Source organism: Triturus cristatus, chromosome 4_1 (assembly GCF_964204655.1).
Source record: "Triturus cristatus chromosome 4_1, aTriCri1.1, whole genome shotgun sequence".
Classification (NCBI taxonomy): Eukaryota; Metazoa; Chordata; class Amphibia; order Caudata; family Salamandridae; genus Triturus; species Triturus cristatus.
Genome location: NC_140585.1, coordinates 1,148,276,555 through 1,148,288,637, shown reverse-complemented (window position 1 = coordinate 1,148,288,637; position 12,083 = coordinate 1,148,276,555). Strand labels below are relative to the sequence as shown.

The window sequence follows — 12,083 nt, the reverse complement described above, 5'->3', positions numbered from 1 at the left end:
CTCCTCCTCAAATAATTCCTCCTCAAGAGCAGGGGCAAGCCTACAAAGACCTCAACAACATAGTTAATGAAGGCATGAAAGGAGGTTTGGTGTGACGGTTCTTATGTGGTCAACCTGGCTGATTAGTTGTTGTTGAAATTAGTTTCATCGACAGATGGTTGTTGGAGTTCAGGCTATCACTCATTTCATTTCCAGGTGTGTTGCAAGTGTCGTAAACCTGGAAATATACATATCAAGCATTTAATTGTAAGGAGCAATATTTAAGCTGTAGAAACACACATTTCCCCAGGTTCAAGCATTTAACAACCTTTTAGTTGCATTGTCTGCCTATTTTTTTTTAATTTTCTTCTCCCTTCTCCTTTTAAAATACATATATAAATATGTTTACAATATTATTTGATCCAAAATTATTTTTTAAATTATTTTTACAAGTTTAAAAAACGTTTTTGCTTGCACTATGATGTAGAGATCAGTGCCCGACTGCTGAGTCTCCCTACGGTAGACACTAGGAAAAAGTAAATAGGTTTATTAAGTTTGTAAAAGGTTTGCACAAATATTATCAAAAACTTATGCTTATATAATTAATTTAAATGTACAACTACTGTAGAAAATGCTACACACTATTAAATTAATTTAAAATTAAATAATTAATGTAACGTTATTAAATTATAAATTATTTTCTCAAGTTAACAAGTAAAACGAACAGACCTAAAGAATTTAAATGTACTTGTTATGTTATGTTAATTAAATGTAACACAGCGCACGACTCATCCGTGAGCATCTCGGCACTGTAGCAGTTTGAACAAGTGTCAGCAAAATGTGAAGTAAAAGCAGTGCTTAATTTGTAAAATATGAAGTGCCAGGGCTCTGACCAGGAGGCCACTGCAGCTTGCACCACCCATCGCCCCTGTCACCGCTGCCAAAACAACTACTGACTATCTCTCTCGCATGTGAATGTGACAGTTCAGATTATTCCAGGTCCCCAAAGCTAAAGGAATGGCTGGGGAGGCAGGTATTAGTAATTTTTTTATGTATATTGTTTTCCTAAACACTGTTATACTGCTAATCTCTAAATTACATGAGCAGCGCCACCTTGTGGCAGACTGCCCTAAGTGTGGTCTTGACAATTGGGTGCCGGTGCCGAGCACCGGAAACCAATCAAGTGCCGGTGCTCAGCACCGGAAAGCTCCGGCCCAAATTAAGCACTGAGTAAAAGATTAAAAGTAGACGGGCTTTCAACAATTTTCTAAATTTTCAGTAGTTAGCGCAGGTGCGAACATGCAGCTGAAGCTTATTCCAATAGGAGGGGGCAAGGTAAGCGAAAGCTCTAATCCCTGCATCTCCTTAAATTAATGCAGGGGACGCACAGTAGGGCTTTATCACAGGATCTTAAGCTTCTGCTGGGTATGGACGGTTTCATTTTTAATTGAAGATATCTGGGGCCTTTGCCTCTTAGTGTTGTAAGTGAGAGAGCAGATCTTGAAAATGCTCCTTTTTTTCACTATCAGCCAGTGCAGATTATTTTCCAAAATGGCAGAAGAGGTGCCAGAAGGAAGATTAAGAACAAGCCTGGCAGCTGTATTTTGGACTGCCTGTCGTTTGGCTACCAGCGTCTCATCTACTGCCGCCAAAAGAGCATTGCCGTAGTCCAATCTGCTTACTACCAAAGCTTGCACTAGTATTCTTCTGGCAGGTGTAGGAAGATACGGAAATATTCTGCGCAGAAGACGCATATTCTGATAGCATAATCCATTGGTGGCCAGAATATGATCTTTCATCGTGAGGGCTTGTTCGATTTTTATACCAAGGTTCTTCACGGATTGTTTGGGCACAGGGATAGACCCCAGTTTTTTTTTAGCAGCCAGGTCTGATTCAAATGTGAACATCAACTGGGTATTGTTATTAAAAGTGATGGATACAATTACTAAAAATTAATTAAAGTTCATTCAATAAAATGTGCTACATTCGTTATAAAATGGAAAAATGGAAATTAAAATATGTGATAATCAAGTAAAACATATGTACTATTTTCATACATTTTTTAACATAAAATTAGGTTTTATTTTAAGTCCCTACCTCCATTGATTTCTATGGGAGGGTGTGTTCAGTGGTTGGCCATGAGTGGTGCTGGACTTACTTCAGCTCTGAACTGGAGCACTTTACTAATGTTTTGGGTCTCTTTTTGGCTGTAATATGTATAGAAGTGAAGTTTGTGAATAGCAATGTACCTACTCTTTTGTTGGTGGGTAGGCAACACTCCCAAAATCTGTTTGAGACACTCCCTTAACCCCTCTTTACTACTTCCTTTTCTCTACCCCTTTAGTAGTAACTATTCCATTCCCCATTTTATAGCCACATAAAGTCCCTCCCACATTTACTACTAATAGGTATACTTGTATGAAGGCTCCCCACTTGGTGTGGAGATCGCTCAAAATGTAGCACAAAATGCAGTTTGTGAATAGGCCTAAAGAGTGTTGCATCTCATCTCATTTTTTAGAAATAAAACTACAGTTTGAAAAGATACAACCTTCCTACTAAAATTAGAATTCTGACTTCTGTATATGTTTGTGAATTAAATATTTCATATGTGTGTTTATTGGTGTATACTTGTTTCTGTATTTTCGTGCAATATTTTGGGGTTTTAAGCATTAAAATTGCTTAGGCCAGGGAGACTGGCAGTAGTGATTCAGTGGGAGTTCTCAGAAGTCAAAAGGTTAGTAACCCCTAGCCTAGAAGAAACTGTGATTATGACAGAATAGCTACGAATCATGATGGCTATGAATCATGAGAGCTTCTTGAAAAATTAACTACAATGCTTATGAGTATATCACTCCTCAGCACTCCAGGTTCTGGTTCTTCCCCGTCCTGGTGGAAGCAATGCTCTCCTGTGGCGTCCTGAGCTCTGCCTAACTGCACTGTAGGATGTCCTCCTTGCAGCAGCATGCCCCATCTAAGCTCTTCACATCTTCAGCAGGATTGTGTCGGCCCTCGAAGAACTCTACTAACTCTCACTGCCTGCCCGCATCACATTCAAGGCCTGATGGCTATCAGCTCTGCCTGGGTCTGGTGACAAAGCAGTGGCATAATGCAAAATGATGATGGGGGCCCCTGCCAGAATGGGCTGAATGCAGGCCCCCTGAATGGTTGGCTCCCCCTACACTGCAGGGGCCTGCTCAATAAAGCAGAGTGACTTTCTGGACAGTTTAACTATTTCTTATTCAATGCCACTGAACGCATTCTGCAAGGCATGCAATGGAACGGCTTAGAGGGTGTGAGGGCCACCCAGTGCTTTAAGTGGGAAAAAAAAACTGGGGGTGCTCTAAAAGGGGCGTGGTTAATGTCTTGAAGGGGCGTGGCCTATCCGAGTAGGGGCGTGGTCTAAATCAAAATAACTAGCACTGTGTGCTTAAGAAAATCATGAAGTCGCATCCAGCAAAGGATAATAAAATAGGCAAAAAGGTATATTTATTAAGTATAACCCATAAAAATACCAAACACTTTAAAAAACATGTAAAGAATATTTATATTACTTAGAAATCTATTGCAGGATTCCCCAAAACCCTCGAAGATATTCAGTGTGTTCGTTTTGTTGGGGTTTCTCACAACAATTTTCTTCAGCAGACCTTCTACCTTTTGCAAGCCAACTCTTTACATACAGCTTTGGGTCAAATGTTTCAAATGGAGGACCATTGAGTTTTATCCATAGGCATGAAGAAATGGTCTCTACAAGAAGAGAGGCCCTTGTTGGACAAGCAATTAAGTTCATTGGGCTGAAACCTCTCTCGCAATCCGCATTACTTGCTGGCAGGGTTTCCATGCAAACTACTAACTTTTTTAATGCTTCAGGGGTTTTCTTTCCACCAAAATCTTTGAAAAGTCTAAAAGCTTGTATAGTATCTCTTGCTGGCAGCTGAAATTCTGAACACAGTTTCTGGATATCTGTTTCCCCATAAAGAATGCATTCATCACCAGAAGGCAAGTTGCCTGCATCTAGCACACTGAAGCTGGCTATAAGTTCTTTCTCAGAATCAGGGGCACATCGTTTATTGATATTTACTGAAAGACTTTGGTAAAACTGATTTTGATTAAGGGCAACAGAGTTACTTCTACCATGGGAAAGAGGAACATCCTTGAATTTGCCCTCGTCCACCGCTTTCTGAGCCGCAGAAGCAAACTCCCCTGGTGAGTTCTTCATTGCTAGAAATATGCGTACTTGACTAACCAAAAGTCTGTGGGCATTAACAATTGTAATATCCCTCCTCTGTAAGGAGAGTGATAAGTCTTTGAGCTCTTGAAGTGCATCACACATTACCCCCAAATCTCTGATAAAAGAATAGGATGTAAGCTTCTTCAAGAGACCTTCATACTTACTCCGGTCTCTTATGGGTCTGGATGGGTCTTTAGAAGCATTCTCAAAATGTTTGCACAAGGCAGGGAAGCAGTTCCAAACAGCTTTCACAGATCTGTAACTGGATGCTACCCATCTAGTATCAAGCATTTTCCCTATCTTCTGAAGCTGTACACATACCTCGCTGGCGGTCAGATTTAGCTCTCTCTTGTTTTTTGGTGACATGCTGTATGTGGCATACAATGAGTCCATGAAAATCTTAAAGTGATTGACCCCTGCAACCTCATCAACTGTATCTGCCACAGCAAGTTCTAGTCTGTGAGCCAAACAGTGCCATGTCAGTACAAGATTTGGAAATTCTGATTTCAACAATGCTACTACTCCTCCTTTTTTACCAAACATTACTGCTGCTCCATCAGTACATACCGCAATCAAGATATCATGAAGCAGAATTTTTGTGAGTCCAACTTTTTCAAAGTAGCTCAGGAGAGCTGTCTTTACGCCAATAGCATTAGTTTCTGCCAGCTCCAGAATGCCGAAATAGATGGTCACTGGGGTACTTTCATTTCCAAAAATGCCACGGAGGTAGATGATCAAGGTAGAAGCATTGCTAATAGAAGTGCTCTCATCAATTAATACTGTGATCTTTGGTTTGTGTTGTCTGATATAACAGACCAATCTTTGTTGCATTTCCAATGCAATGTGTTTTATTATTTCTGTTGCAGTCACATTGCTGTGCAAAACACGGCCCATTGCACTGCCACTCTTTGCCTGAAGAAGAATTAGATCAAGGTGGTCAGTGAAAGGGCGATCTTTTTTTGCCAAGTAGTAGGCAGTGTCAAATACCCTGCATGTGCTCTCCATATGTTTTGCATTACATTTGTGTACTGTCACCACAAATGCATTTTTCTGCTGAGCTGTAAGAATGTCCTCAGCTGCCAAGTGACCAGCGCTCGCCTTATGCTCCATAATCTTCTTCCTGAGCTGTTTCTGCCTAAAAGCTTTTCCGTCACCGGAAGGACCAACCTCGCCATCTGCCCACACTTTAGTTACGCGCATGCCTTGGGTGTTATTGTGCACTGAAAGACCTGTTGATTTAGCCCGTTTACAGGAAGAACATCCAATATTGCCTGACTTAAGGTACAACCATTTATATTCCTCCTGAAAGTAATACCACTGTTTAGTGTTCCAGCAGTCAGGGAGTTCGACAGTTTTTTTCTCTGGCACACATTGAAGTCTTTGTAAAGGTGGACTGTCCCTGGCAGACTCTTTCTGAGTTTGACTAGCCTCATCAATAGTTGGTTGTACTGGACAAGACTCCCCTGTAACTCGCTGGCGCTTCAGTGCCGGTAGGAAGTCAATCATTGAAGACTACATAGACTTGCGCTTCAGAGCAGAAGCAGATAAGCTACTAGTAGCCATGGTAAAATGTACAACTTCCTTCTTGAAGGCTGGACTGGTATATCTGAAAAAGAAAAGAAAATTTTGCTCTGCTGGTTTCCTCTGCCGATTTTGGTTTCCAGGTGATAAGGCCTTGCGTCACGAAAATAGAATATTGAGCCTCTTATCTGCAACAAAAATTGAATAGTTTACTCCAGTGATCAACAATGTCTAGGGCCTCATCTGTGGCCTTAGGAGCGTCAGTGCTGAGGATTAACCTTCCACATATTTCTTCCCTAAAGCATTCTGCTTTGGTATCTTATTCAGTTATTTTGTCAGGAAGGAATACGCCTCTTGCCCAGCCAACACCCTCCCATCCAGAAAATGCAGGTTGGCACGAGACTAAAAATTACTTAGATGTCACAAGCACGAACAGAAGCCCCCCCCTCCCCGAACACAGGACTCTTGGAAGCATGAGGTTCTCACATATGCTTCAAGTACATCTGCCTCCTACGTCTACCTAACCATAAACAATGTGCAGCCACGGTTCTTAGTAATTCAGTACTTTTTGACTGTAAACACTGGTTAAAAAAATATCCATGTTAACCTTTGTTCCCTAATAGTATAGAAAGGCTGTATTATTTTGTTTTTGTTTTTTAGAGTTTTATATAGCGCGAACTTGAACCGAATAGGTTATCAGAGCGCTTCACATAGCACCAGTTACGTTACATAAGGACACACATTCATTTTTGTTAGGCAGGGTTGCATGTTTTCGCGCAAAATCGGTGTATTCCATTTTGGAATGTATTATTTGTTAATGCATTTAGACGAGGTGGACTGCACTGCCTTCCGCCACGAGTAACGCTTTAACTACATGTGTAACGATGACCAGATAATGTGTATGTTATTTTCCCCAGGAAAATATGTGGTTTCCAGAGCAAGCGTCCTGCTCAGGCAGCTGTGTAATCAACCGTATAAGTGCCCTGATTGATTAAATATGATGTTTTATTTGAATTGGAAAATATGCATCGCAGTCCAGCCATCACCTTTGTGTTGCAATTCGAGTAAATATTCGCGATTATGGTACAGCCCTTCAGTGAGTAGAGTTAGCAAATTGTATTAAAGAAAAGGGATATATTAATATGCATGTCGCAGCAGGAGCGACGATGTGGTGCCAGAAACCAGCATAACATATTTCCCTTCCCCGTGCGATGCCCGTCACGATAAATACATCGCCTTGTAATTATTTTATCAGAGGTCATTGGGGGCGAATCAATACACGGGGCAAGAGTTAAACCATCTTAATAATTCATGAGCATTCAAGTAAAGGTGTAAACTAGCTGAAATCTTAATAGCCCGTCAATAAATATCTGATCGGAGAAATGATATTGTGTAAAACGGCCAGGGAGCGGGGGCAGGCTGGGGGCGAGTGTGGTCAGACCCTCCGGCTTCTAGCTTCCTGTGCCATCCGAGAAAGTCTTCATCCATAACCTGCATTCATTGATTTGCAATTATATTTATTTAGGGGAGAGTTTTGTAGTTTTAGATCGCGCCAGAGGATGGTTTCCATTCACGTCCCCGCATTGCGTATCCGACGAGCGTTGTGATCTTGGACATCGCTCCTGGTACTCTGTCAACGCAACTCGTGGCTTTCATTTTGACGACAAGTCGGTTAAACGCTGTTTTGCAGCGTAGAGTCAACAGATAGATCGTTTTGTTGAGAAGTCAGTGAGGCCACAGTGCAAGTCGAAGTGTTTCTCTGTGGTATTAAGCCTCATTAAAGCCTGCTTATTGAATGTTCTGACTTTTTAACCAATATATGTTTACGAAAGCCATGGGTGAGATAGGACACGGCTGTGTGCCTGTCTGTGCGACCCCTTGGGTGCTGGCATCAGTGATAGAGAAACGCCGGAGAAATACCATAGAGAGGAGCGTGGAGGTAGGATAGAGATGGTTCTTCTTATCCACCTCTACCTTCTGCCGCCTCCCCACCCACGCACATTTAGTAGCGGCGAAGGCACAGGGCCTTCGGATGTTCTCTTTTGCAATAAGGGGTCGCAGTCTGTGTAAAGATGTGAGAGACAGGCCAGCGCACTGGCTAACGATGTTGGGCAGAGGTGCGAGGGCAAAGGTCATTGGCTAAGCAGGAATGACACAGGTGTGGTAGAAACAAGACTGGCAAGCGGAATATTAGAGTTGGATGGCAAGGAAGGCCACTGGCTAAGCAGAACTGAAAATGCATTTTTATAGCGCCTAGGCGTGGAATTAACGGAGGTGGTAGGGAACGGAGGGGATTTGCTAAGCGGAATTGGCGGAGGTGGGAGGGATATATAGTGCACAACCTGCCATAAACTACACTTACCGAGAAAGGATTTGTCCCGCGCTGGCACCACCACGACGTTGCTCTTGGTCCTGGATTTGTCCCGCGCTGGCACCACCACGACGTTGCTCTCCCGCCGGAAAAAGAGAAGAGAAGGGAAATCCCGAGAGAAAATGGCTCTCTTAAAGGATTTCCCTTCCTCCAACAAACCTCACCTGGCATGACGTCATGCCGTCGTGCCGTGGACGTCAGGCCGTGACCACTGAGCGGATAGGTTCCCAACAAGTTCAGCAAAGTGGAGGATGGCGAAGGGAGACGGGGTCAGGTTACCTAACAGCAACAGTGGGCAGAGTCTGAGCACCGGCAGTTTTTTTTTGGGCCCTCAAAACGGGTCCGAAAAAAAAAAATATAAAGAATGGACTACCTTTAGTAGCCACGAAAATAGAGCCCGATAGAGACCCGTTTTGAGGGCCCCCAAAAAAAACTGCCGGTGCTCAGACCCGGACAGACCCGGCCCACTTTAAGCCCTGGGGCCACCTACAAAACAAGTAAGCCTGTCCCCTAACAGCGCTTAGGCTGCGAGAGCCTCCGCTACACTCCGCAACCAAGATTTAGACTATTAGCGAATGAGCAGGCAGGACATGCAGCTGTACCATCCCTAGGTTTGGAGTACAGAAACGCAGGAAGAAGACAAGAAGCCAGGCATTAACTCTGAGGATCACAAACGTCCTCCGCGTCCAGATCAGCCCGGTTCCATCCATTCTCCATTTCTTCTCCTCTTTTCACACCTGCAATTGTGCCAATCCCCTTGCTGCCCAAACATCTACCTGCACGCTACACACCAGCACCCATCCTCCGCCACTGTAAGCTTTAGCCCATGATCTTTGGGGCCATCATGAAAAGGCCAGTGTGTCGATGTCTGTCACTGCCAAAGGGACAAAAAATGGCCTACACATTGGTCCTTTTAAGCTGGCCCATCTGGCAGTGCCACACTGCCTGAAAGGCCAAGCCAACTCTGTCAGTGTGCGCTGGAGTACCCCTCATTTGAGGTATCCTTTGTACGTGCTGCCACAAATCCCAAATTTTGCTTGTTGAAGGATGATTATAGTCTGACTGGTGAAGCTCACAGAAAACCGATGCACCTGGTCAGAGTGCGTCATCCATCGGAGGGAGGAAGGTAGGACTCAGAAGGTGGACTCCTCAGCTTCGAGTGGGGAGACGGGATGTCCCAGCCCTGACATCAACAAGATCTTTGCACAGAGGAGAGTGAGGAGCCAGCATGTGTTTTCACTGTACCTGGAAGGGTGGGAGTTTACGCAGTAAGTGGGGTGACCCACCCGATGCTGCTTTAGCGAACCCTCAAACTTTTAAATATGCTAAAACAGAGGAACATCAGCACCTGTAGAGAAGCGACCATGGCATCCAGCTAGAGCTAATGAGCAGTATGCCCCTGGAGAAAAATATCATGACAACTTCGAGTGTGCCGGATTTGACCAATTTAATTGATGTAAGAAACGTAAAATACAAAAGTAAATATACTTCATAGTCTTTAAGACTTACTAGCATGGGATGAGTTGGAAGTGTGATATTCCTGCACATCTTTACTGTACCCATAATGTATGGGCAAAGACATCCCTTGAGGCTAAATATTAATCATGGACAGTGGTGGTCCCATTGATCATATCCTTTCAACTCTCCCCTACTTAGTCACAAAAATATGATGTAACCATCTTCTTTTGTAAGTGAACCTACAATGGGGGCCTGCCCTTGGCGCGTATTTATTGTATTCTTCCAGTTCCACAATCCTCACATAATGGCTGATAAGGAGACAAACGCACAGGGCAAATAAGATTTGACCAAGTACTTGAAACAGATTATATGAATCATGAATATTTGAACAGTCTTTTAAAGTGAAGTGGAAAATTCCCATTTTCTCATGTAATGAAGTATCTAAAAGCGTGCAACAAAAAAATATAGCTCTATACTTTGAGGTAATACAGAATGGGTAATTCGAAGTAACTATTTTTGTTTTCAAAATACAACTTAAATTCTTACATTGCTACTCTATACTCGGCTTCCACACAGATTTTTGAAAGGAAAACAATCTCCAAGGGGTTTACAAAAATTGGTAGAAAAGTCCAGGGTACAGCAGCAAAGCATATTGGATACCAAACAACAACACTGTTACCCACAAGGGATCTTATACTGGATAACTTTGAAATGGCCACCGCCATTTACAGAAAATGTGAGAGTTCAGCAGATTAATGGGAAATGTAGTTTTCATTCTAGCACTTATGTGTACTGAATCCTACACAGGCATGAAGACTTTCGCCAGGTGGTGCTGAGTTTAGTGTTAATGTGTTTGAGTTTTGCACTCACTGAGCACAGTTAAGTGAGCATATATTGCAGTAACCAAGTGTTAAAAAAACGAGGTTTAATAAAAGCACTCATAGGGAAACAAAAGCTCAATGGCTACGCTTTTTAAAAAAAATTATAATAAGAGACATGGGGTACATATCTCAGTTGGCTATCAACTAGATGGATTCAGCTGTTGGCGAGTCACCTGATACACTTTTCAATCTTAGTGAGTTATCTGGTGAAGGTTTAATGGGTGGAATTTCACCATTGGAAGGGCTACCTGATCGTTTCCATGCTGGCATTTACTTAGTGTGTGTTCACTCTCACTGGTTAGCGCAGGGAGAGAAACCCCTTTAAGCCTCAGCCCAAAGCTCCCACCAGGTGTGAGTTGACCAGTGTTGTTCCATAAAGAAATGAACTAGAGGAAAGCAGGCTACAGGCTATGTGCATATGTTTGCTATGTTTTTAACCTGTGAATTAAGGGTGGGAGGAGTTGGTGGAGTTGCACTATGGGGAATTCTACTCCGCTCTATGGCAGCACGCAGTCGCAGACCTGGCTGGCGACCCACAGCCCATTTGTCAGGGAGGGTTCCTCGCCACTTCCCCTGACCCCAGACTGCCTCCAGCTCTCACCGGCTTACCTTTCGGTCTAGGTGCCACCCTTCCTTCCGCTGTGCAGTGATCCGCAGTGTTTCTTCTGTAACTAATGAAACCCCTTCACTGCAGGACTTGTGAGGAGTGCGCATGCCTGCCCATGGAAAGTGGAGACTCGGTTAAGGTCTCCACTCCCACTGTGCACACAGAGAACAGAGTTGCCTCAATGTTCCTGTTACAGTTACAGTGAGAAGCGGCCAGAGGCTCCCAAAAGCTTCCTCTGCACCCAAAAGAATTGGGCAAAAACACTACTCTATAGGTTGAACCTGAGGGGGCTTGGTGTAAATAGTTATGGAGACAGCAGAACACTTCCTTTAAGTTACAAGATACATTTATGAACAATACAGCAGAGCGCACACCTCGCCAGCTGACCAGACCATCAACTGACATGGGTGGAACCTTCAAACAGTACAAGGTAGAATGCACACAGGTATTCTGGGTGGCTGGAGAGGTGGGAACACAAAGGGAGGACTAATGACCACAGGTGACCATCTTGTGAGGAACACAAGTATACTACAGGGCTCAAGACAGTTATTTCCTCATTCTCTGATGGGTACATTTTCTGGAATTGTCCCCCCTTGGATACCAGAATTTCTATACATCTTTGCCCATGTCAGAATTAGCCCATGCTCGACTGTGTAAAAGTCATGACAGAGTTGTTCGTAGCTGTCTATGCTCAAACGCCCCATGCCAGACATTCCCAGCAAGGTGACACATACTCCGAACTGGACCCATATTTGGCAATCTTCTTCAAGCACTCCACCAAAGACCCCAAGTAAGAGATAGAAAGGTCCTGGTAAGCCTGTCAGGACAAATTCCTATATCTGGCAAGTCCCCTCTGCAAAAATCTGAAGGTGGTGGTCCAAGCAAAGGAAGCAGGCATAGATATCGACCCCGACATTTTGGCAGGTTGGGTACAATGCTCTCTCTGCCTTCTAGGCAAAGCGAACTGCGCCTTATCAGTAGATTAGTAAAACGTCACAGGAGTATAACCCATAGACCAGGTTAAGATCTGGGTGAGTA

At 43.5% G+C, this 12,083-nt stretch overlaps 1 protein-coding gene across 1 annotated transcript; it reads right to left on the bottom strand.

The window, feature by feature from the left end:
* Positions 1-3,538: 3,538 nt before the first annotated feature.
* On the bottom strand, positions 3,539-5,850 carry LOC146856224 (E3 SUMO-protein ligase KIAA1586-like). Its single transcript, XM_085651220.1, has one exon. It carries the CDS (start codon positions 5,711-5,713, stop codon positions 3,539-3,541), a length of 2,175 nt encoding a protein of 724 aa, XP_085507346.1. The 5' UTR covers positions 5,714-5,850.
* Between the last annotated feature and the right edge of the window lie 6,233 nt (positions 5,851-12,083).

What these genes read in the sequence shown, in the direction of transcription:
- LOC146856224 (XM_085651220.1), bottom strand. Translation starts at nt 5,713, where the DNA reads ATGATTGACTTCCTACCGGCACTGAAGCGCCAGCGAGTTACAGGGGAG.